This window comes from Choloepus didactylus, chromosome 18 (assembly GCF_015220235.1).
Source record: "Choloepus didactylus isolate mChoDid1 chromosome 18, mChoDid1.pri, whole genome shotgun sequence".
In the NCBI taxonomy this organism is placed as follows: Eukaryota; Metazoa; Chordata; class Mammalia; order Pilosa; family Megalonychidae; genus Choloepus; species Choloepus didactylus.
The window spans coordinates 36,926,408-36,952,842 of record NC_051324.1 but is presented as its reverse complement, the minus strand read 5'-3'; the positions used below and the strand labels follow the sequence as shown (position 1 = coordinate 36,952,842).

The window sequence follows — 26,435 nt, the reverse complement described above, 5'->3', positions numbered from 1 at the left end:
GCCCACTGTTACTTCTATTATTCAACATTGTGACAGAAGTTCTAGCGAGAGCAATTCACCAAGATAAAGAAATAAAAGGTATCTAAATTGGAAAGGAAGAAGTAAAACTATCATTATTTGCAGATGATACGATCTTAAATTTGAAAAATCCTGAGACTTGGACCACAAAGCTACCTGAGCTAATAAATTCAGCAAAGTGGCAGGACAGAAGATTAATGCACATAACTTGGTAATGTTTGTCTAGACTAGTAATGACCTAACTGAAGAGGTAATTAAAAAAAAAAAAGTTCCCATTCACAATAGCAACTAAAAAAATCAAGTACCTAGGTATAAACTTAACCAAGGACATAAAAGACCTCTACACAAAAAATTACAAAATTTTAGTAAAAGAAATAAAAAAGGACCTAAATAGGCAGGAAAATATTCCATGCTCATGGATAGGAGGACTAAATATTAAGATGTCAGTTCTACCCAAACTGATCTAGAGTCAGTATAATCCCAATCCAAATTCCAACAACCTACTTTGCAGACTCGGAAAAGCTGGTTATCAAATTTATTTGGAAAGAAAGGGGGCCTTGATGTGCCAAAAACATCCAAAAAAAGAATGATGTGGGAGGACTTTCACTTCCACACTTTGAAGGCTATTATAAAGCTACAGTGGTCAAAACAGCATGGTATAGGCTTAAAGATAGAGATATTGATCAATGGAATCAAATTGAGAGTTTGGAAAGAGAACCTCGGATATATAGTCGACCGATTTTTGATAAATCCCCCAAATCTACTGAACTGGGACAGAACAGTCTCTTCAACAAATGGGGTTGGGAGAACTGGATAGCCATAACAAAAAGAATGAAAGAGGACCCCTTCCTCATACCCTATTCAAAGATAAGCTCAAAGTGGAGCAAAGACCTCAATATAAGAGACAGTACCATAAAACTCCTAGAAAATAATGTAGGGAAACACCTTCAAGACCTACTATTAGGAGGTTGCTTCTTAGACCTTACACCCAAAGCACAAGCAACTAAAGAAAAAATAGATAAATGGAAACTCGTCAAAATCAAAAGCTTCTGTACTTCAAAGGAACTTGAGGCAGCCAACTCAATGGGAGAAAATATTTGGAAACCATGTATCCAACAAGAGACAAATCTTGCATATAAAAAGAAATCCTGCAACTCAATGACTATAGTACAACAGCCCAATTATAAAATGGGCAAAAGATATGAAAAGACACTTCTCCAAAGAGGAAATACAAATGGCTAAAAATCACATGAAAATATGTTCATCTTCACTAGCTATTACGGAGATGCAAATCAAGACCACAATGAGATATCATCTCACACCAATAAGAATGGCTGGCATCCAACAAACAAGAAACTACAAATGCTAGAGAACATGGAGAAATTGGAACTCTTATTCATTGCTGGTGGTGCTGTATAATGGTACAGCACTCTGGAAGACAAGTTTGGCAGTTTCTAGAAATCTAGACATTGAATTAGCCTATGATCTGGCAATTCCACTTCTCAGTATATACTCAGAAGGTTTGAAAGCAGTGACATGAACAGAAATTTGCACACCGATGTTCATAGTGGCATTGTTCACATTTGCCAAGAGATGGAAACAACCTAAGTGTCCTTCAACAGATAAGTGGATAAAAAACATGTGGTATATACATAAGATGGAATACTATGCAGCAGTAAGAAGCAACAAGGTCTTGAAACATATGGCAACATGGATGAACCTTCAAGAAATAATTCTGAGTGAAATAACTCAGATGCAAAAGGAGAGATATTATATGTTACCACTTCTATGAACTATTTGAACAATGTAAAACCAATGTCTTCTAACTTAAGAATATTGGGGACCTAGTGATAGACAGCAGCTAGTGAGGGGGAATGATAAGCTAGTATGTTCAGATATGTTAATGATGGTAAATTCAAAGGTGTGATAAGGGATAGGGGTGACGATTGTTTGTTAATGGGACTATAAGTATTAGAGCTGTATTGAAGGCAAATACTATTGAAAGGGATTGTTTAAAGGCGTGTTCCCCACAGATCAGCACCACAAATATGGATAGATGCTTGTATGATATACTTCTAAGGTATGACACTGGCACAGAGAGCTGACAATAGAAGCGTACATGGGAAAAATCTACACATTGCATACTAGGGACTATTAATTAGTAATAATTATTAGTAATTAATAGGAATACTATACTCTATAAAAGTTTCACTCACTAAGTATATTTGTCAGAAACTTAAATCCTTCAGAGGGCCCATATGCCACTAAGTCCTGAGACCCAGAGGCAACAGCCTCTTTAAGAACATCAAGCAGATATGTCCGTTTTGCTCATAAAGTTGACCCCCCTTTTCTTTTTTTTTAACGTTATCAAAAATTAGAAAAACAAACAAAAACACACATTTCAAACAAAACAAAGCAATGGATTAAGAAAAATAACCTAAAATAACTACTTTGCTTCCAACATGTTCCTACCCTACCCCAAGAAAATTAACAAACTGTAATTAAACAAAGGCATAAGAAAAACCAAATAACCTAAAATAACTACATGGAAGCTATTTTTCTTTTAAATGCAATTGCTTTTTTTTTTTTTTTTTTACTTTATCAAAAAATTAAAAAAAAAATTCAAACAAAAGAATAAGAAAAACAAATAATCTAAAATAACTGCATTGCTTCCAACATGTCCCTACCATACCCCAAGAAAATTAACAGACTCTAACAGAAGGAATAAGAAAAATGACCTAAAATAACTACATTGCTTCCAACACTTTCCTACCATACCCAAGAAAATTTACAAACCATAATCATTCCTGAGCATTCCCATAATGTTGAGATTACCCTCAATATCTGTTCTTATTGGATTATCATTACCCCTTCACTAGTTACTGTCTATCTCTAAGTCCCCTACATTCTACAATATAAAATATTTATTTTACATTTTTCACAGAGTTCACATTATTGGTAACATACAATATCTCTTTTTTTGTGTCTGGCTTATTTCACTTAGCATTATCTCTTCAAGGCTCATCCATGTTGTCATAAGTCTCACAACTTCATTCCTTCTTAACTGCCACGTAGTATTCCACTGTGTGTATATACCACACTTTGTTTATCCACTCATCTTTTGAAGGACATTTGGATTGCTTCCATTTCTTGGCAATTGTGAATAATGCTGCTATGAACATCGGTGTGCAAATACCTGTTCATGTCACTGCTTTCAGATGTTCTGGTTATATACCGAGAAGTGAAATTGCTGGATTGAAGGGTAACTCTGTATCTAGTTTCCTAAGGAACTGCCAGACTGTCTTCCAGAGTGGCTGTGCCATTATACAGTCCGACCGCACCAGCAATGAATAAGAGTTCCAATTTCTCCACACCCTCTCCTAACGTGAACAGTTTAGGGTGGTCACTGCCTAAACATCCCTGAAGATCGGGAAAGTGATTAAACTAGAGGAAGGAGTAGCAACAGACAAGATGGAATTTAACAAAGGATTATGAATGCTGAATCTTTATATAATTTTCTTTTCCTTAGTTGCTAGGGTATTAGAATAGTTAGAAGGAAAAAACTGAAATGGTGGAACTGTAATCCTTTCAAAATTTGTTCTATAGCTACTTGTTAAATTGTAATTTGAAAGCTATACTTACGTATATATGTTAGATGTCATAAGAAGGAAATGACGAACTATGGTACTGTAACTCATGATAATTTCGGAAATTTCCAATATATCTGCTAGTTAAATCATACTTTGAAAGACATTATCTTTTTGTATATATGTTATATTTCAAAATGAGGAAACAACTGAAACTGTGGAATTGTAACCTACAATATTCTTTGAAATTTCCTAACTACTTGTTAAATTGCACTTGCAAAGTTATCACTTTTATGTATATATGTTATATTCAGCAATTCAAAAATTTGATTAAAAAAAAGAATCATTGGTGTCCCAGAAGGTGAAGAGAAGAGTAAAGGGCTAGGAAGAGTATTTCAGGAAATAATTGGGGAAAACTTTCCAACCATTATAAAGACATAAATATGCAAATCAAAGAAGCTCAAGGAACTTCAAATAGAATAAATCCAACTAGACCCACTTCGAGACATACTAATCAGACTGTCAAATGCTGAAGAGAAGGAGAGACTTCTGAAAGCAGCAAGAGAGGAGCAATTCACCACATACAAGGGAAACCACATGAGACTATGTACTGACTTTCCAGTGGGCACCATGGAGGCGAGAAGGCAGTGAGTGGTACGACACGTTTAAGATTCTGAAAGAGAAAAATTGCTATCCAAGAATACTGTATCCAGCAAAGCTCTCCTACAAAATTGAGGGAGATTTTAAAATTTTCACAGAGAAATAAATACTGAGAGAATTTGTTAAAAAGAGATCTGCTCTGTAAGAAATACTAAAGGGAACTCTACAAGCTGAGAAAAAAAGGAGGGAGAGGTCTGGAGAAGGGACAAAACTGAAGATTATTAGCAAGGGTAACTTTAGGGAAAAAAAAAAGAGGAGGGTAAAAATAGATCTGACAACTAAAAACTAAAGGATAAAATGGCTGGTTCAAGAACGCTTCCATAATAATAACTTGAATGTGAATGGACTAAACTTCTAATTAAAAATACAGACTGGCAGAATGCATTAAAGAGTATGACCCAACGATACGCTGTTTACAACACACTCACCTTAGACCTAGCAACACAAAGAAATTGAAAGTGAAAGGGTGGAAAAATATATTCCATGCAAGCTGCAACCAAAAGAAAGCAGGGATAGCGATACTAATATAAGAAAAAATGGACTCTGAACGCAAAGATGTCATAAGAGACAAAGAAGGACACTATATATTAATAAAAGGACAATTCAACAAGAATAAATAAGTCATATATGTTTATGCATCCAACCAAGGAACTCCAAAGTACATGAGACAAATATTGGCTAAACTGAAGGGAGCAACAGACATTTCTACAATAATAGTGGGAGACTTCAATACACCACTCTCTTCTATAGCTCGAACATCTAGACAGAGGACCAATAAGGAAGATGAGAACATACACAATGTGATAAATGAATTAGACTTAACAGACATATATAGATCTTTATATCAGAAAATACCAGGATATACATTCTTCTCTAGCGCTCATAGAACGTTTTCCAGGATAGCTCATATACTGTAGCACAAAACAAGTCTTAACAAATTTAAAAGACCAAAATTATTCACAGAACGGTCTCTGACCATTATGGAACGCAATTGGAAATAACCACCAAAGATGCCCGAACTTTCACAAATATATGGAGGTTAAAAACACACTACTATACAACCAGTGAGTCAAATAAGAAATTGCAAGAGAAATAGGTAAATGTCTTGAGACGAATGAAAACAAGAATACAACATACCAAAACCTGTGGGATACAGCGAAGGCAGTGCTGAGACGGAAATTTATAGCGCTAAATGTATACATCAAAAAGGAAGAAAGAGCTGAAACTAAAGACCTAACTGAGTAACTGAAGAGGCTAGAGAATGGTCAACAAACTAACCCTAAAACAAATCCCAAAACCAAGAGGCAACAGCCTCTTCAAGAACATCAACCAGATGCGTCCCCATTTCCCATAATGTTGACAACAACCCTTTTCAATATGAACAAATTATGGGTAAATAAATAAATGGGGGAACATTCATAAGGAACTACTGATTCACACAATAAGATAGATGACAATTGCATTTTGCTAAGCGAAAGGCTACATATCGTACGATTGCATTTATATGACACTCTGGAAAAGAGAAAACTAAAAGGACAGAGAACAGACCAACGACAGCCAATAGTTGAAGGATGACAGGGAGTTACCTACAAAGGGCCAGAACATAGAAATTTTAGGGATGACAGAACTGAACTCTTCTGTTTGGTGCCGTGGTAGCAGATACATAACTGTGAATCTTTCAAAATCCACAGAACTGCACACCACCAAGACTGAATTTTAATGTGTATAAATGTTAAAAATTAACCAGAATGTGTGTGGAAGGAGAGAATGCCAAGTTTAACAGATGAACTGAACTGTACTACAAATTAATTGCATAATCACACCAAAGGGAAGAGGAAAGAAAGGAACTAATGTAACTTTGAACTTAAGGACCTAAGTAACTTTGGAAAACAGTATTTTGACATAACACTGAAAGACTAAAGACAAACAGAACTGTACCCAAACACTGTGTGCAATTGGGATATTTGTATTTCACAGGGGTATAGGTAAACAATTCTGGAACCATTTGGTTTGTATATTAGAGGTGAACAAGTTAGTAAATAGATATATATTTTAGAAAATGAGATCCAAGCTCCTATTAGAGAAACACTTTATAAATAAGGAAATGAGGAACTCCAGACTGATCCCTGTGGTGATGGATAGGAGTCACAGGTATTAACACAGACTTATGCTTTCAAAAACAAAACAACCACCAACCTAACACAAATACACTAAATACAAATACATACAGAGATATAAAAAGAAATAAATTCAGATGTGTGTGTGTTTGTGTGAGTAAGTAACATACATTTCCAACTCTACCCACTGAGAGGGACTACAAGCAGTGACATCCTAGTGACAATAGCACATTAGCACACAAATCTTTGTTTCTAAATATCATTCTCCAATTAAAAAAATCATGGCTCCTCAGAGAAGTGGTGGATTCCAGGGTTGAGAGAGGAAAAAATTCAAGATGAGCATGGAGCATCTTATGGTGACAGAAAGTAAAGAAATGATTAAAAAGAAAAGCAAAAAGAAAAGAAAAAGACAAGACAAGAAAAGAAAAAGATGGGGGCATATCTCTTTAGACACAGGAGCCAACCTGAAAGAGCTTCCAATGGCCAAAACTGGAATAAGTTCAGTTACAAAATAAATGATAGTATTGGATCATAACTCAAAGAATAAAATAAATACTCATGAATCCATACTGATATAAATAAGTAGATAAATAAAAAAAACTAATGGGGAAAGGACAACTTCTCCTTATAGAATTCTAATTAATAAATGTATAAGAAATGAGGGAAACAGAAAAACCACCATTAAAACACTGTAGTAATAACTGCTTTAAGGTGGACACTAAAATTGGCAAGCAAGAGTTGAAGCAGAAATGAGATATTTGCATAGTCTCAAAGTATCTGCCCCCAAGTATTTAGCAATTACAAAGAGGAAAATAGTAAATGTGGAGTGGAAAATCCTAGCATATACCACCTTAATCAAGTAATCAACCTTTACCCCGATAAGGATGCACTGAGGATGGCGTATCACCTATGTGTTATAATTTCCTATAATGCATACCCTTAATTTCATATGGAAAAACAACAGACAAACCCAAATAGGGGGACAGTGAATAAAATAATTGACCAGTCCTTTTCAAAAACGTCAAGGTCATGAAAGACAAGGATAAAGATGAGGAACTGTCACAGAGTGGAGAAGAGTAAGGAGACATGACAACTAAATACAAAGCAGGATCCTGAACTGGATCATAGAAGACAAAAAGGACATTAGCAAAATGACTAGTGAGCAAAAGAAGTTTAGCTAATAGTATTGTACACATGTTTAATTTCTTAGTTTTGGTCACTGCTCCATGGTTATGTAAAATGTTAACATGAGGAGGAGCTGGGCAAAGGGTAACAAAATCTGTGATGACATTTATGATTCTTTTGTAAATCTAAAATTATCTCAAAATAGAAAGTTAAAGCAAATAGGACAATGTTTAGGTTTTTAACTATTAGGTGCTAGAATGCTGGGGTTTGGTACAAGTGTGATGAGATGGAAAAAAACACTAGAACAGCAACTCATTCTATCCTGGCCAGTGGTACTGAACCGTGAAAGAATCACTTAACCCCCCTGAACTTTGGGTATCTCTGCAAATGGGTATAATACACAACCCATCCACCTCAATGTTTACTTTAGAATTCAATGACACGAGGTGGTCAAAGTTGTCCAGAAACAACAAAATGCTCACGCACAATGTAAACATTATTCCAATATCTTTAATTATGAGAGAAATTCCTGAAATTTCCTAGGAATGAACTTGAGACAAAAATACTAAGTATTGAAGAAAGGTAATAGAGGCAGTAAAGACTAAGAAAAACCATAACCTCAGAAAAAGGGGAAGTATGTTAAAGATTTCTTTTTAAAAAAAAGGTGGGAACTCTTGCAGGATACAGAGTTCAGAAAGTTAAAGAAAGTAAGACTATGTGCTAAATCTCTTACCGACAGGATCATGACAAACCAATCTGGGGAGGAAAAAGGAACAGGTATCTTCTCCCATGTGTCTTCCCTCCCTCACTGCTACCTGAAATCTAGCATAGCCAAGGCAGACATACTATATCAAGGAAGAGGGAAAGCATGGGAGCCATGTGTTATTGAGGAAGTGGGAAAGACTTTGTTTGTAAGACAGCCAAGATCAAGGAATTACATTTTCCAAAGACTTCACTACTAAAAGTTAACAGGTCTTGGTGATGTAATCAACATGATGACGTAAAAAGTTACTGAAAACTTCTCTCCAGAGAGTCAATGAAAAAAAGGACAATTGTGAATTGTTTGAAACTCTGGAAGAGGTTATGGACTGGAGAAAGACCCTGCAAATGCTGAATTGAAGAAAGAGAAGAAATATCAGGTAGCAATCTTCCGCCCCAGACCAGCCAGTCCTCTCCTCTCCCCCTCACGCGATCTCCATGTGGGAAAGACACAGGAACAGCAGACTGGAGCCCTCCCACCAGGGACACAGATTTTAAAATCTCTCACAGCAGTGAAAAAATACCCTCCCTGTTTGAAGACCCAGAGGACATTTCAAGGTCCAGGTCAGTGAAGGACAAAAAGACTGAGAAAATGTGGACAAAGACTGTTTCCAGCCCTGGGTCTGAAAGCCCTTTCCCCACCCTTGACGGAAGCAGCCGGCGGTGGCCGTTTCCTAGCCCTGGAGACAGCTGGAGTGCTAGGTCGGTTGAGGGAATACTTTGCCACAGGTGGACCCCACATCAAGCAAGATTTTGGCCAGCAAAGTGAGGGCACAGGAATCCCGCAGTTTCAGCTTCGCTGGTTCACACAAAGCCTGTGCTCCGAGGCAAAGCAGCCTCTGAGGATGATTGAGTTACCGAACTGCACCATCTGCTGGACAGTCCAGAAAGTGCAAGAAAAGTAAAATACTTTTTAAAAGATGCTTCACACCCTTCCTTAGGAACACAGAAGCTGGTCTACATGCCCCGTATGGAAACCCAGACCTGTTTTGGCTGAGAAATAGGGAAGAGCCAACTGTTAAAGCAGGGTGTCAAACAAATCCAGGTCTTGCTAGCTGGTGGAAAACAGAGCACCACTGGAAGCCAGCAGATTTGTATTACCACACACAGTGAACTTGCTGGGGTGCCCAGTGCCTACCTCCCAACCCTGTCTGACTTTGAAGACTGGCAGGCAGAGCCAATCTCACAACTGACCAGAGAGAGAAACAAAGAACAGATAGAGATCAAAGTCAACCAACAAGAAAATCAGATGCCTAGACAGGAAAAAATCATGAGCCACTTCAGGAAATGGGAAAATATGGCCCAATGAAAGGAAGAAACTAACACCTCAACTGAAATTCAGGAGTTGAAACAACTAATTATAGATGTTCAAGCAAATCTTTTAACTCAATCAAGTAAAGTGAAGAGAGAATGTGACAAAAGAGATGAAAGATATAAAGAAGACACCACGTGATCATAAGGAAGAATTTGTAAGCTTGTAAAAACAAATAGCAGAACTTATGGGAATGAAAGGCAGAACAAAAGACATAAAAAACACAATGGAGACATAAAACAGCAGACTTGGAGAGGCAGAAGAAAGGATCAGTGAGTGGGAGGACAGGAAATCTGAAATCCTTCACACAAAGGAACAAATAAGGAAAAGAATGGAAAAATATGAGCAGGGTCTCAGGGAACTTAATGACAACATGAAGTGCACAAATATACATATTATAGGTGTCCCAGAAGGAGAAGAGAAGGGAAAGCGGCAGAAAGAATAATAGAGGAAATAACCACTGAAAATTTCCCAACTCGTATGAGACATAAATTTCCAGGTCCAAGAAGCACAGCATATGCCTGAACTGATCCAAATAGACCTACTCCAAGACACTGACAGATTTTCAAATGAGAAAGACAGAATTCTGAAAGCAGCAAAAGAAAAGTGATCCACCACATACAAAGGAAGCTTGATAAGACTTAAGTACAGACCTTGCAGTAAAAACTGAGAAGGCAGTGGTACGATACATTCAAGATACTGGAACAGAAAAACTGCCAACCAAGAATCACATATCCAGCAAAACTAACCTTCAAAAATGAGGGAGAGTTTAAAATATTCTCAGACAAAAAGACACTGAGCAAATTTGTGAACAGGAGACCTTCTTCCTCTACAGGAAATAGCAAAGGAAGTGCTACAAACAGGAAAAAGACAGGAGAGAGAGGGTTGAAGAGTGTACAAATGAAGATATGAGGAGATAGAAAGAGGGTTAGATCAGGCATCTGATGTTGAAAGACTATAGAATATTCTAGAGGACTGATTGTATAGATCCATAAATGGATTGCAAAATACTGTGTGATGGTAGCTCAATACTCTAAGTAAATCTGAAAAAAGATGACTGTGAATAGGGTTGAAAGAGGAAGGTTAGGTGTATGTATGACACCAGAAGGACAGACAGAAGATAAACATTGGGACTGTATAACTTAGAGAAACCTAGAGTGGTCAACGAGTGTATAAGACTGTTTTTACATGAGGGAGCGGCAAGAAAGAATGAAGTGGTGAGGTATGCAACTAGGTGAATGGACCGTGAGGACACTACGTTGAGTGAAATAAGCCAGAAATAAAAAGACAAACATTGTAACACCTACATGGACTAATAATGTGCAAACTCTAAGAATTGAATCTGGGAGCTTGGATTATCAGGGGATGGCTTATGTAAAGGTTCCTAGATTGTAAGCTCCTACAGCAGTCACATCTACTCATGAGTTCTAACAGTGATTTCTAAATCTTGAGATTCTGAGTTGCTTCGGTGTGCTGTAGTCAATCCCTGGAGCTTCTGGTGTCTGTGAGGCACCTGGGACTCAAAGCCAGAGTTCAGCAGCTGTGAGATGTTGGCATTGCCCCATGAATCAACTGTTAAAGAGGCTGAAAAGGAGATCAGACTTCAATTGGAGATATGAATGAAATGGACTTGGTTGAGATTGGGGTAGATCAGACTAAAGGGTAGAGGATGATATTAACTGTACTTTAAAACTTTGGCTTCTGTGTGGGACCCAAGGAAGAGAAGTTTATTTGGTGCAAAATCTGTATTTTCTTTAGGACACTATATAATTTAACTTGTATGGTCAGTTTAGTCAAATACCATAATTACATGGAACCTTGACTAGGGAGTGAGATCTTGTTGGTTTGCACAGGTTAGCACGAAGGCTGAATAGAACCCAGAATAATTTGGGAAGAGAATAAAAAATATTTGTAAAGCCCCCTTGAGGGACTGGGGGGAAATGTGAAAATATTAAACTTCCCCAGTTGGGGAATTCCTGATATTCTCGCACACACTGGGGGACCACCAGCTTAGCAGGCCAAGAACTTGATCTTGGGGATTACTCTCATGAACCTCTTTTGTTGTTCAGACGTGGCATCTCTCTACAACTCAGCAGGTAAACTCACTGCCCTCCCTCCTACATGGGACATGACTCCCAGGGGTATAAATCTCCCTGGCAATGTGGGACATGAACCTGTGAACTCTGTAGCATGTGATTTAGAACAAAAAGGGGAAGAGAAATGAAACAAATATAGATTGAGTGGCTGAGAGATTTCAAATGGAGTCGAGAGGTCATTCTGGAGATAAGTTTTACGCATTACACAGACATCCCTTTTCAGTTTTTAGTCAACTAGAATAGTTAGAAGGAAATATCTGAAACTGTCGAGTTTCCAGTATCCATGATTCTTGAAGGCGAGTGTGTAACTATATAGCTTACACGGTGTGTCTGTGTGATTGTGACAACCTTATGGCTTACAGTCCCTTTACCCAGTATATGGACAAAGGAGTAGAAAAATGGGGACCAAAAGTAAATTAATACAGGGAAGGAGTGGTATGGGATGTTTTGGGTGTTTTTTACTTTCATTCTTATTTTTATTTTTTCGGAGTAATGAAAATATTTAAAAATTGATTGTGTTGGTGAATGCACAACTATATGATGATACTATGAACAACTGTTTTACACTTTCGATGACTGAATGGTACGTGAATATATTTCAGTCAAAAATTTTAAAAAACTAAAAAAGTTAACAGGTCTTTCATCTTTGAAGAAATTTTTTCGTCTTTCTTCAGGTTTATTATGATTGTAGAAAGACCAGGACAGAAGCAGCCCTCACCCTTCAGCATTGTTTAAAAACTAAACACAAAACAACTAATAAAATGTTTGATAATTTGTAAATTAAAAATATGCTTTCCAAAACCTAAACCTTCTATTCTCAAGGAACATGAGCATATCCTATTAATATCACTGATAGAGTAGGAATCAGCAAACTTTTTCTCTAAAGGGCCAGATATAATAAATATTTTGGGATTTGCAAGCCATACTGTCTCTATTACAGCTACTCAACTCTGCCTGCCTTTGCAGTGTAAAAGCAGCCACAGATGATCTATAAATGAATTGGTGTAGCTGTGTTCCCATAAAACTTTATTTACAGAAATATGAGTGGTAGGGATTGGGCCTACTATTTATCCCCTACTTGTCTAGAGAAAATGCTAGAAAACCTGTAGACAAATGTTTGGATCCCAAAGACTCGCCTCAATGGATTGTGACTTTGTACACCCTGCATATTTCTTACTATTATTATTCACAAAGCAAAATTATTTGAGGTGAGCTGAGGGGAGGGGGGCAAAAAATGATTTCTTCACCATAGGAACACTGCTTTTGAGCATTCAATCTTCTAGCTCAGGTTTTTGTTTTGTCTAGCCTGTTGTCACCTTTAATTACAAAGATGGAGAATCTTATACTAGGAAGATGGTTACAGTATCATTTCTATATAATTTTTTTTTAATTTTACTTTTTTTTTTTTTTCTCCTTTTCAAGACCTGGGCTTCACTCTTGAATATGGAAGAAATGGGTTGGCTCCCTAAAATACATGAGGTGATAATATACCAATTAAATTGAAATAACTTTTCCCTACAGAATTTTCGCACAAAAAAGTATTTTTGAATTTTCTTACAGCTGAATCAATCAAAAGTAGTCCTGCTGACATAATGAACTCTAATTTCCACCAATTTAAAAGGGTCTCAAGGAAGTCTCAAATTATCTAAAAGAAGAGTAGCACTCTTGATTATTTTTATAGAATATCTGCTGAGAGCGTAAGAAAAGTCAGAAGAATACTCGAAGTCAAAATAATGAAAGTATCACTATCCCATCTGGGGAACCCACTCACTGGAAAAAACCTCAAAGGGCTGTGGAGAACAATAAGCAAAGATGAGAACATTTATGATTTAAAAGAAAAAAGGACCAAAGGAGACATGGGAAGGACAGAGGGAGACCTCAAAATTTTGATACATACACAAAAGATGCAAGAGTCTCATGATTAAAGCACTGTACTGAGAACTTTCACAAGAAAATTTCCCCCAAATAATAGTCTATTCTCAGTTTTCTCTATCTTTGTTCCTAACCACACATGGTTTTCTGTATTTTGAAAAATAAAAAGAATTTTAAAGGTATAAAAAAAGCACTCAGTTCTATACAAAATACAGGTCGAGTAAACTGTTTAGCAACAGTTGAAAGGTTCAAACTACCAATTTTTGCATTTACTGATTCAGATGAGTCCTACTTTTAAAAATCTCCAAACCAATTCTTACAATGGTCTGTTCTCAACACAGAAAAGGCAAAAATTTTTCAGCTAATACAACAGATATGTAGAGATAAACCAAAGTTGGATTAAAAATATGATTTCATCAAAATGTAAAAAATGTAAATATATTTCCATCTTAAAAAAAGGGAAATGTGTTAAAGACTTTAGGAATGTTTTAGAGCATAGCATGAGAAACTACAACAGCATGCCTATGCTATCTTCTATTAATTGACTAAATACTAAATTTCTACTTCTCTTATGATTACAGTTCTAAAATATTTCCAACTGATTTTTCTTGTTTTTAAAATTCTGTTTTATTGAGATATATTCACATACCACACAATCATCCATGGTGTACAATCAACTGTTCATAGTACATCATAAAGTTGTGCTTTCATTACCACAATCAATTTTTGAACATTTTCCTTACACCAAAAAGAATAAAAATTGAAGTAAAAAAGAACACCCAAAGCATTCCATGACCCACAATACCACCCTATTTTTTGTTTCGTTTTTTTCCCCATTTTTCTACTCTTCCATCCATACACTGGATAAAGGGAACGTGAATCACAAGGTTTTCATAATCACACTGTCACACCATGTAGGCTACATAGTTATACAATTGTCTTCAAGAATCAAGGCTACTGGGTTGCAGTTCGACAGTTTCAGGTATTTTCTTCTAGCTATTCCAAAACACTAAAACCTAAAAAGGGGTATCTATATAGTACATAAAAATACCCTCCAGAGTGATCTCTTGAATCTATTTGAAATCTCTCAGGTACTGAAACTTTATTTTGTTTCATTTCGTTTCTCCCTTTTGGTCAAGAAGTCTTTCTCAATCACACGATGCAGGGTCCAGGCTCATCCCTGGGAGTCATATCTTGTGTTGCCAGGGAGATTCACACCCCTGCGAGTCAGGTCCCACGCAGGGGGCAGGGCAGTGAGTCCAACTGACTTTTAAGGAGAGTAAGTAACCATATACACTATGGTGATTATGAACAAGTCTGCTAACTTCCCCAAGCACTTACAGAGTACACAGCTAAACAGCCTCTATTAAACAGGTAATATGAATAGTAAACAAGAACTTTGGGTCCCACTTTTAATAAATTACAGAGGCATAGTATTTTCCCAAATTCATTTTATTAACAAAAAGTGCAAACTGTTTTGAACAAAAGTAAACCATGAATCACAATATTCTGCAAGACGTTAGACATGGAAAAGTGAACAGTTCTCATAAAGTAAAATATAAGCAGATGAGATGCCTCTCACATGTGTATATATTCATGCTTTTTCAATATTCTCTTAGGCAACTTTCAGTGTAATTTTCACAAACAGGTATAGCAGCTCAAATACCAATGCAGAAGCACAATGGCAAAGTTTGGCAATTATTTTGGGCAAGTTACAAGTATGAAAGACAACTTTAAACCACAATTTCATACTCATGCAAGCAGCTGTGTAAATGCATGACTTCTGATATCAATAAGAAAACAAGAAAATAAAGGAGAAAAGTGGATCTAGAAATAGACGTTTTACTATTGTCATTTAGTAAAAGGCAGAAGAAATTAAATAAATTTCAACAATATTACATGTGTCCACGTGACCAGGAACATGACCAATCTGCATTAACTTAATTCATTTCAAATGACATTTGTAAAAGTCACACAAAAGAAGCAAAACGTGCCATTAAACAGTGTGCCTGCACTTAAATATATTAACTGTAACCTGTCAATGTACCCCACAGAGGAGATTCGGTCTAGTGTTACTTTACTTATTCACATAAAGTGTCTACAAGTCTGCAGAGCAGACTCTATTAACAAGTAATTTTTCTGTTGACTAATCTACAGATACTAATGAAACTACAAACTGCTGATTAAAACCCAAAACCTAAAGATGGTCATTTAACTACAACTGAACGTCTATCCAAAGACAGAAGTCCTGATGCTGAGCAGGTTACTGAGTACATGTACTGCCTCTAGGAACATTTTCTGACAGTTAATCACTATTCTGTTTAGTAGACAAACTGCTTTTTGTGACTGTAATTTACTAAAATATTTCTAGGACTACACTACTGTTGTTTCACTACATTACAAAGAATTCTTCCCATACTGTTAATTTTCCTCATGTACTGCTGTCACACTAGAATGCTGTCATTTTCTAACAGTTTCACAATTACTATTTCAGGTAGAGTTGATGAAAAAGTAACATCAAATCTGATTATCCGACTGATGAAAAATTTGAGCACCAACTACAGCAAATTTCAGGATAAAGGGAACTTGAGAACCAGTTCTCTTGATTTGGCAATTACCTTCCACTGTTTTCATCAGTATTGAAGCAGAGATCTTCAGGGCCTATTTGTTCACCATCAGGAAAACTGGAACAAGTGTCTAAGAATTAAAAAATTAAAAGGAAATTAAAAATTAAAAAAAAATTAAAGGGAAATAATATCTTCAAATGAGGAGAATTTTCTATCTCAAGTCTTGAAACGACCTAATCAAGTGTGTTATTTATGCAATAAAAATGTTCTGGGTTATAGACAGTTTTATCTTCAGAGAATTTGTGATCTGAGTCAGGTATAAGTAAATGCAAAGGGAGAATAAAGGAGGAAAAAAACAAAACGTGTAACAGACACCACCATTTGAAGATAAAAGACAATGCCTCACTCACCATGTCCTCTTGTGACAATGTGGGGGTAGCTGGAGAATAGGCTACCATGATGATATACATTATGAAAACTCAGACCATGTAAACATGAAATGCATTTGAAAGCTAACTAAGCTGCACAGGCAAACATGACTACAGAAACCCACCCACACTCAGAATAACTGCCCCGGATCTGGCTGCTTCTTTTAGAAGTGGAGAATATTACCTAAAAGTTCTCTGATACTGAAAAATCATCAAATACTTGGCTCTGTATTGAGAAAGACACTAAAACACTAGGCAAATATGAAAAAGATAATGCTAACAAATACCATAAACCTGACAACGTTGTTACTCCAGGGCATCTGGGAGAGAAAAGCTCAGGTTAATCATTGTGTTCTCTGGGTGATTTGAAATGGATGCTGGGTAATTTCTCTAACATTTCAGTACATCCTATTAATATTTGATCTCTATTAGACAATCTCCTCACAACAGGATGGTTATGGTGCATCCATTTGACAGAATATCAATTCGGCAGCCATTAAAAATGAAGTTTAAGGAAATTTTAATACAAACATACTCAAAATGAAAATGAAAAGTGGTATACAAAAATATAAATTACAGTTTCATTTAAGTTAAAAAAAAATTAAAAAAAAATGAAAACAGAAGAAAACCAGACAAAACACTGAGTTTCTCAGAGTGGGTTTTTTTCCTCTAAGACTTTTTTGGGAGGAGAGGGAATAAAAATGGATGACTCTGATCTGCATGCATTTCTAAGAAATCAGAGTTACCGTTTAAAAAGTTACTTCATATAGATAGGATAAAAATATCTCTGAGAAAAAAAAAAGTCAAACATCTGAAACCTCTCCAAGGGATGGCAAATGTTTCCTATAAAGGGGCATATGGTAAATATTGTAGGCAAGCAGTCCAAACATGGTCTCCGTTGCACATCTTAATATGAATTTTGTCTGGTTTCTTTTTTTGTGAAAACTCTTTGTAACATAAAAATCATTTTTAGGTCACAGGCAATACAAAAATAGGTTGCCAACCCCTGTTCTACCTAGTAAGTAGCACTCATAGGTGTCTAATGAGACCAAACAACATCTGCAATTTTTTCAGTATTCAACATACAGTTTACTCACGGAATGTTGTCTCATAAATGACAATTTTAAAAAAAGAAGTAACAATAGCAGCAGCTGATGAGATGGTTATTAATCTCTGAGATATGACACCATGTACTGCACCTTCATCTGCGGGCTGTGCCATGAAGGAGTCGTTAAATCCACCCATGCTGCTGTGCTCTTCCTGCTCCTCATTCTCAGTGTCACATTCAATATCACTATCGCTACTCATTCCTGGCATGAAAGAAGGGAAGAAAATATTTGGCATAAGAAACCACTATAAGCAACAGGAAAGGGAACTCTCCTCATCTACCATCTACTGCTGAATTTTATATTGAACGTCAAGACATGACACCAAACAAAGAAAAAGTTACCACATAAACTGCAATACTTTTTAGTTATATAGAGGAAGAGTCAGAGAAACACCTGTTTTCGTATATAAAGTTTTACTGGAACACACCTATCGTTTATGTGTTGTCTATGGCTACTTTCACACTATGATGGCAGAGTAGAATAGTGTGACAGAGTAAATGAAGCCTAAAATATTTACATCTGGCCCAGAAAAAGTTGACTGACCTCTGATATAGAACATTTTAAATGTGAAAGGCTGAGGGGAATGGGTAAGAATTGTTGTTGCCCTCAAAATGGATGTCTGGTTCCAGATGATGGAATGAGAAGCTTCAGTGCTTCATGCCTCAACAGAAGCTTTGACCAACCAGCAAGAAATGGTGGAAATATCTTTCTCAAGGCTCCAGAAAACAGTTAAAGGATGGTAGTAACAAACACCAGGAAAAAGACTACTTAAAAGCAGTAGGATCTCACGGCCCCCACTGTTTTGCATTTTCTAATCTATTAAATACATCTGCAGAGTTGGACAACACCTCCAGTACAGATCCCTGGTCCCAGTTTCAGAAGCAACAGAGTAATCCTTATTAACATGCTGGGAACATGTATGCCTGGCCCAATCTATCTGGTAGTCGCCAGAGGGACTTGTGGGCCCAGACTTGCCCTGTTTGTAGAAGAATGCTGTGGGAGAGTGGTCAAATGGCTGCCTGGGGCAAGGAATTGCTGGCTATAGAACATACAGTGCAGTGCCTGGGACCATAAGGAAACTGTTTCCCAGGGAGCAGGGAACATCTGTATCCATGTAAACAAAAATTTCTAGCGCTATACACATGTGCCCAAGACAAGATGTATGTGCAGAAAGGATTGGGGAGGCCCCTGTGCTTTGACCTGTAGCTATTCTCTAAGCTCACTACATGGATAACTCTGAAGGAGAGCACTTGCACAGGTCAATCTGCAAATGAGAAAGGCATTTTTCCTTTTCTTTTCTTTCTTTCTTGTTTTTTTCTTGAGGTGGGGGTGGGCAGATGATTAGCTCCTGGCATTCAGAGAAAGCTCTGTCATGACACTAGCTGGACACAAGCTCAAGGAATAGATGTGTCAGAGTCTAAATTTCAGCAATAACACTTACAGCTAGCAAAATATCCAAGTTTCAACAACAAAAAATTATAAAACATAGAGAGAAACAGGAAGCAATGGCCCATGCAAAGGGAAAGGTTAAAGCAAAAGAAACCATCAAGGAGGAGGATCAGAGCTAGGGATTTTATAAAAATGGTCCTAAATAAGCTCAAAGAACTAAAGGAAAACATGGACAAGGAACTAAGGGAAATAAGGATAACAGAAGAGGAACATAAAGCTAGTATTCAACAGAGAGGTAGAAATTTGGAAAGGAACCAACAGATCTGAAGATCACAGTAACAGAAATTTAAAATTACCTAGGGGAGTTCAACAGCAGATTGGACCTGACAGAAGAAAGAATCAGTGAACGTGAAGATAAAACAATTTAAATCATCCAGTCTGAAGAGCAGAAAGAGGAAATAATGAAGAAAAGTGAACAAGGCCTGAGGAGACAGTGGGACACCAACAAGCACACCAATATATACATTCTGGGACTCCCCAAAGGAAAAGAAATAGAGAAAGGGGGCAGAGAGAGTATTAAAAGAAATATAAGAGCTCTGGGATGTTTTATGTTATGATAATTGTTTAAAATCGAGAGTGATAATGATTGTACAACTAAGTGAAGATAATGTAAGAAACTGATGGTTATCTTGGGATAGAATTTATTTAAGTGAAATTAGGAACTCACCACTTAATAAATCAGGCCCTTGACCTGAGGGCTTGCTCTTATGAAACACAGGGCTATAAATGGAAGGCTGAGCCTTCCTATAATTATGCCTAAGAGGCAGCTCCAGGGAACCACTCTTCTTGCTCAGATGTGGACTTTTTCTCTCTCAGCCCAACTTGGCAAATAAATTAATTAACTACCCCCCATCCCCCCACGAGGGACATGACTCCCAGGGGGATGAGTCTCCCTGGAGACATGGGACATGACTCCCAGGAATAAATGAGCCTGGCCTCGGCAGCGAGGGACTGAAAATGCCTACTTGACCAAAAGGGTTGAAAGGTAACAAGCTGAGGTTACAGTGGCTGAGAGATCCCAAAGAGTTGAGGGCTAACCTAGAGGTTTGTCTTACGCAACCTCCAGAAAAAATAATTAATAATAATTAACTTAAAATGTCCGAATACTTACCAAATTTAATAAAAACAATAAACATACACATCCAAGATGCACAACAAACTCCTAACAGGGTAAACCCAAAGAGACCCACACCGTGCCATGTTATAATCAAACTGTCAGATTCCAAAGATAAAGTAAAAATTCTGAAAGCCTCAAAAGAGAGGCAACATGTCACATACAAGGGAGCCTCAATAAGATTAAGTGCGGATTTCTCATTGGAAACCATGGAGGTAAGAAAGCACTGGGAAGATATATTTAAAGTGCTGGAAGCAAAAACTGCCAACCAAGAATTCCGTATCAGGCAAAACAGTCTTTCAAAAATGAGGGAGGAACTAAGACATTCCCAGATAAACAAAAGCTGTGAGACTTTGTCACCACTAGACTGGTTCTACAAGAGATGCTAAAAGGAGTTTTGCTGTTTGAAAGGAAAGGGAACTAGACAACTGACTGAAGCCACTGAAGAAATAAAGAACTCCTGTAAAGACAGTGACATGGGTACTATTGCATTTTTTATTTTTAACTCTACTTTTTACTTCTAAAAGGCAAATGCATAAGATGTATTGATAAATCAATGGTTTTAGACTCAGTCATAGCCAGAAAGTAGAGTACAGGTTTCCAGGGGTGGGGAAGAATGGGGAGTTAATGTAAAATGAGCACAGTTTCTGTTTGGGGTGAACGGAAAGAACTCATAACAAACAGTAATGAAGGAACTGTAACATTATGAATATGACTAACCCCATTGAATGGTATGCTTGGGATGGGTTAAGATGGAATGATTTATGTTGTATATATATTTTCACAATTATATAAAAGAGAAACTAAACAGAATGACAATTAAATGCAATCCATGATAATAGATGGGATCTTAAGAACACAGGAGAGAAGGCTCAAAAGGGCATTATTGAGACACAAAAAATAGGAATATAGAATACAAGTCTTATATCAATGTAAAATTTCTTGAACTTGAAAACTGCACTTAAGGGGGCTACATAAGTGAATATCCTTGTTTATATTCATATTCATGGAAATATGTGTTTCAGAAGTATTATGTGTACAACCTGCCCTCAAATGTTCAGAAAAGATAAGACAGACAAAGAATGAAAAACAGAGATTGAGAGGGAAAAATACAGTGTGGTGAAGGTGATGAAATATTAAAATTAATGGATCTTGGTATCAGAGGTAGTAGGAATATGTTGGAGTTCTGTTTAGTGTTTGTTTTATATTTACAATTGTCCTGTAAGTTTGAAATTAATTCAAAATACAAAGCAAAAAAAAAAAAAAAAAAAAAAAGATCAGTCTCTGATTCCTCACAAAGGGACTAGAAGCACAGCCAGTTAGGCTTAAGTCAGAGAACCCATTTTTTTTCCCTTTGCTCTATTAAAAGTCCCTGTGATTGAGTAATTTTAAAAGAAATAACAAACACTGCACTCATGAAATTTTACAATTTAGAAATATTTTCTGAAATGATATAAAACATTATAAAATCAAAGTCTTTCCGAAATAGATTTCATTTTTCCCTAAATCTTTTAACTTCATAAATATGCAAAAAGATGACAACTACTGAAACACATATTTTAAACTTTAATAGTCTGTAGATAATCTATAAACAGTCTAGGCTAGAAAGTTCCTTTGTCATACTTTTTCTGTGTGTTTTATTTTCTTCTCAAATATTAAAAATGCCCTTTCCTTAGTACCTGCAAGTTGTATTTGAAATCAGTATTAACGTAATTATACTGAGAACATTTTTTCCAAATATAAAACTTTTCTTCTACAGATTCCTAAGAGATAACAGAAACTCTTTTAACCCTGATTCATACAGAAGTAATAAATAATATTCTCCAGCTTAAAACATACATATAAATATTTATATAAACACATATACACCCTTAAACTTCTGTATATGTGTATGTGTAAAAAAATTCCAGTAATTCCAGTAATAAATGAGTTGACATTCCATTTGGGCCTCTGATTTTGATTTGGTGTGGCTAAGTTGATTTTTAAAAGAAAAGTTAAAAAGAAATTACTTCTGTTTCAGCAAGACAGTAAGAAAACCTGAAAACCTTCCCGCTACAAATCCTTTTAAATAGTTAGATAAAATATAAACTTAAAGAATTATTTTAATGACTAGCCAAGAGAAATCCAGAGGTGCCAGAAACAAAGAAGGTTAGGAGGACTAGGGGGTTAGATGCTGCAGTTACTATGGCGTGCTTAATGGAAGGGTTTTTAACAGTCCTGTGGGAAGAGAAGAAAAAGCAATGTACCCACCACAGAAAGGGAGTTGCAGCTGAGACTGTCAAACTCTATCCCCTACATAAAGCTGGAATTCTTACTGAAACAATAGACAGGAAAAAGTTTACCTACTGGTCCGGGAAATCAGCAAGGAATTTTGTCTGTTTTTGCTGGGGTCTCTGGTGAGGGAAAAAAGTCTCACCTTAGAATTCAGACTAAAGTTTGTGTGCCTAATTTGGGTTTGGGATTTAAATCTGGAGTTCAGATCTCAAGAAATAAACGTAAAAATGGGTTGGAACCTAGTGTTATATGAATAATGCAAATATAAAACCTCTATGGAGGGAAAGTTCTCGGTAAGATGAAATAAGCACACTCCACCCTGAATTTCCTACTGAATGCAGCTATAAAACCTGGACAGAATGCATGGAGCAGCTATTTAAGGATTCTGAAAAGTAAAAAGGAAAAGACAGATTGTTGAAGAAAGCCAGAATTTGAAAATCACTGAAATGGCAGATTTAAACTATACCAAGAGTCTCATAAATTACATTCAAAATGTCTAGTTTACAACTCAAAATTATTCAGCATATTAAAAACCAGGAAAATCTCAACTAGAAGGTTTTATTGTTTTTTTGAACAATCAACAAACATCAAAGCTAAAATAACAAATTTGTCAGAATTATATAACAAAAGACTTTAAAGATATTATGAAAATGATTATGAATTCTCTTCAAACATACTTAAAAACCTCTGTAGTTATTTGTACACCAACGTTCATAGCAGCATTATTCACAACAGAAAAACGGTGGGAAACAAACCAAGTGTCCACTAACAGATGAAAGAAGAAACAAAATGTGGTATATACATAAAATGGAATATTATTCAGCTGTAAAAAAACTGAAGTATAAATATATGCTACAACACAGACAAACCTTGAGCACATTATGCTAAATGAAATGTCAGACACAAAAAAACAAACATTGTATGATTTCATTCACATAAAATATGTAGAATAAGCAAATTCTCAGAGACATGAAGTAGAACAGAGGTTACCACAGGCTTTGGGGAGTGGGAATGAGGAGGTGTTTAACGGATACGAAGTTCTTATTGCGGGCAATGAAAAAGTTTTGGTAACTGATGGTGGTGATGGTAGCACAACATTATAAATGGAATTAATACCACAGAATTGTATACTTGAAAATGGTTAAAATATCAAATTTTATGTTATGTGTGTATATGTTACCACAAAAAAATTAAATTAAAAAAGCCAACTACAAAATCTCTCTGAAGAGAAGCTTCCACAATCTAGATCACAAGAACTCTAAAAGGAAAGAAAGTCTAAAGAGAAGATGTGTTTCAATCAAAATTTACAAATTCAGCAAAGGAAATAATCCACCAAAAGCAAAATCAGTAGATTCACAAAAAGAAGGATTATATCATTAATTTCTCATAAAACAGAACAGCAACCTGTAAGAGACTAACTTGAAGGAGGAAAAGGCAGATTTTCAAAAGAAGTAAACAGACTTTCTAGAAATGAACTATACAGCCATTAAAGTGAAAATAAGCACACTCCACCCTGAATTTCCTACTGAATGCATCTATGTTGTCATATGTTTTACATCGTTACTTATTACTGCCGTGTAGCATTCCATTGCATGTATATACCACATTTTATTTATCCACTCATCTGTCAAAGGACATGTGGGTTGTTTCCATCTCTTGGCAATTGTGAATAATGCTGCTATGAACATTGGTGTGCAGATATCTGTTCATGTCACTGCTTTCAGATCTGCCTGGTATATACCAAGAAGTGCAATTGCTGGATTGAAAGGTGAATCTATACCTAGTTTTCTAAGGAACTGCCAGACTCACTTCCAGACTGGCTGAACCATTATACAGTCCCACCAGCAATGAATAAGAATTCCAATTTCTCTACATCCTCTCCAGCATTTGTAGTTTCCTATTTGTTTAATGGAAGCCATTCTAACTGGTGTGAGATGGTATCTCATTGTGGTCTTAATTTGCATCTCTCTAATATACCTAGTGAAGCTGAACATGTTTTCATGTGTTTCTTGGCCATTTGTACTTCCTCTTCAGAAAACTGTCTTTTCATATCTTTTGCCCATTTTATAATTGGGCTGTCTGTACTGTCATTGAGTTGTAAGATTTCTTCATATATGCAAGATATCAGTCTTTTGTCAGACACATGGTTTCCAAAATTTTTTTCCCATTGAGTTGGCTGCCTCTTCACCTTTTTGACAAATTCTTTTGAGGTACAGAAACTTCTAAGCTTGAGAAGTTCCCATTTATCTATTTTTTCTTTGTTGCTTGTGCTTTGGGTGTAAGGTCTAAGAAGTGGCCGCCTAATACAAGGTCTTGAAGATGTTTCCCTACATTATCTTCCAGGAGTTTTATGGTACTGTCTTTCATATTGAGATCTTTGATGCACTTTGAGTTAATTTTTGTGTAGGGGGTGAGGTAGGGATCCTCTTTCATTCTTTTGGATATGGATATCCAACTCTCCCAGCCCCATTTGTTGAAAAGACTGTTATGTTCCAGTTCAGTGGCTTTAGGGGCCTTATTAAAGATCAGTTGGCCGTAGCTCTGGGGGTCAATCTCCAAATTCTCAATTGGATTCCATTGATCAATATGTCTATCTTTGTGCCAGTACCATGCTGTTTTGACAACTGTGGCTTTATAATAAGCTTCAAAGTCAGGGAGTGTAAGTCCTCCCACTTCGTTTTTCTTTTTTAGAGTGTCTTTAGCAATTCGAGGCATCTTCCCTTTCCAAATAAATTTGATAACTAGCTTTTCCAAGTCTGCAAAGTAGGTTGCTGGAATTTTGATTGGGATTGCATTGAATCTGTAGATGAGTTTGGGTAGAACTGACATCTTAATGACATTTAGCCTTCCTATCCATGAACATGGAATATTTTTCCATCTTTTAAGGTCCCCTTCTATTTCTTCTAGTAGAGTTATGTAGTTTTCTTTGTATAGGTCTTTTACATTTTTGGTTAAGTTTATTCCTAGGGACTTGATTTTTTTTAGTTGCTATTTAAAATGCTATCTTTTTCTTGAGTGTTTCTTCACTTCGTACATTTCTAGCATATAGAAACATTACTGACTTACACGCATTAATCTTGTATCCCGCTACTTTGCTAAATTTCTTTATTAACTCTAGTAGCTGTATCATCTATTTCTCAAGGTTTTCCAGATATAAGATCATATCTTCTGCAAATAATAACAGTTTTACTTCTTCCTTTCCAATTTGGATGCCTTTTATTTCTTTGTCTTGCCGGATTGCCCTGGCTAGCACTTCTAGCACAATGCTGAATAACAGTGGAGACAGCAGGCATCCTTGTCTCCTTCCTGATCTTAGAGGGAAGGCTTTCAGTCTCTCACCATTGAGTACTATGGGTTTTTCATATATGCTCTTTATCATATTGAGGAAGTTTCCTTCAATTCCTACCTTTTGAAGTGTTTTTATCAAAAAGCGATGTTGGATTTTGTCGAATGCTTTTTCAGCATCTACTGAGGTGATCATTTGATTTTTCTCTTTTGATTTGTTAATGTGTTGTAATACATCGATTCATTTTCTTATGTTAAACCATCCTTGCATGCCTGGGATGAACCCCACTTGGTCATGGTGTATGATTTTTTTAATGTGCCTCTGGATTCGATTTGCAAGTATTTTGTTGAGAATTTTTGTATCTATATTCATTAGGGAGATTGGCCTGTAGTTTTCCCTTTTTGTAATATCTTTGCCTGGTTTTGGTATTAGATTGATGTTAGCTTCATAAAATGTGTTAGGTACTATTCAATTTTCTTTGATGTTCTGGTGGGTATGGTAGGAACAAGTTCACAGAAATGCTGCCATATTAGGTTATTTTCTTGGGGTAGAGTAGGAACGTGCTAGAAGTAAAGCAGTTAGCTTAGCTTAGTTGTCTTTTTCTTACTTTCTTCTTATGGTTTGTTTGAAATGTTTTTTTATTGTATGTTTTAAAATTTTTT

At 36.3% G+C, this 26,435-nt stretch overlaps 1 protein-coding gene across 10 annotated transcripts in view; it reads right to left on the bottom strand.

Moving 5' to 3' along the window:
- Positions 1–26,435, bottom strand: part of TRIM37 (tripartite motif containing 37) — a 230,264-nt gene that overhangs the window by 23,046 nt on the left and 180,783 nt on the right. For 6 of the 10 annotated variants that reach the window (XM_037810100.1, XM_037810101.1, XM_037810103.1 and 3 more), the window contains 2 exons: positions 17,741–17,851; positions 16,165–16,243 (listed from right to left, as the gene is read on the bottom strand). In XM_037810100.1, coding sequence (XP_037666028.1) covers positions 16,165–16,243; positions 17,741–17,851 — 190 coding nt within the window. Of the gene's footprint in view, positions 1–14,980; positions 16,244–17,740; positions 17,852–26,435 lie in introns of those variants that run through there. The other 4 variants (XM_037810104.1, XM_037810098.1, XR_005212803.1 and 1 more) reach the window with 3 other exon arrangements.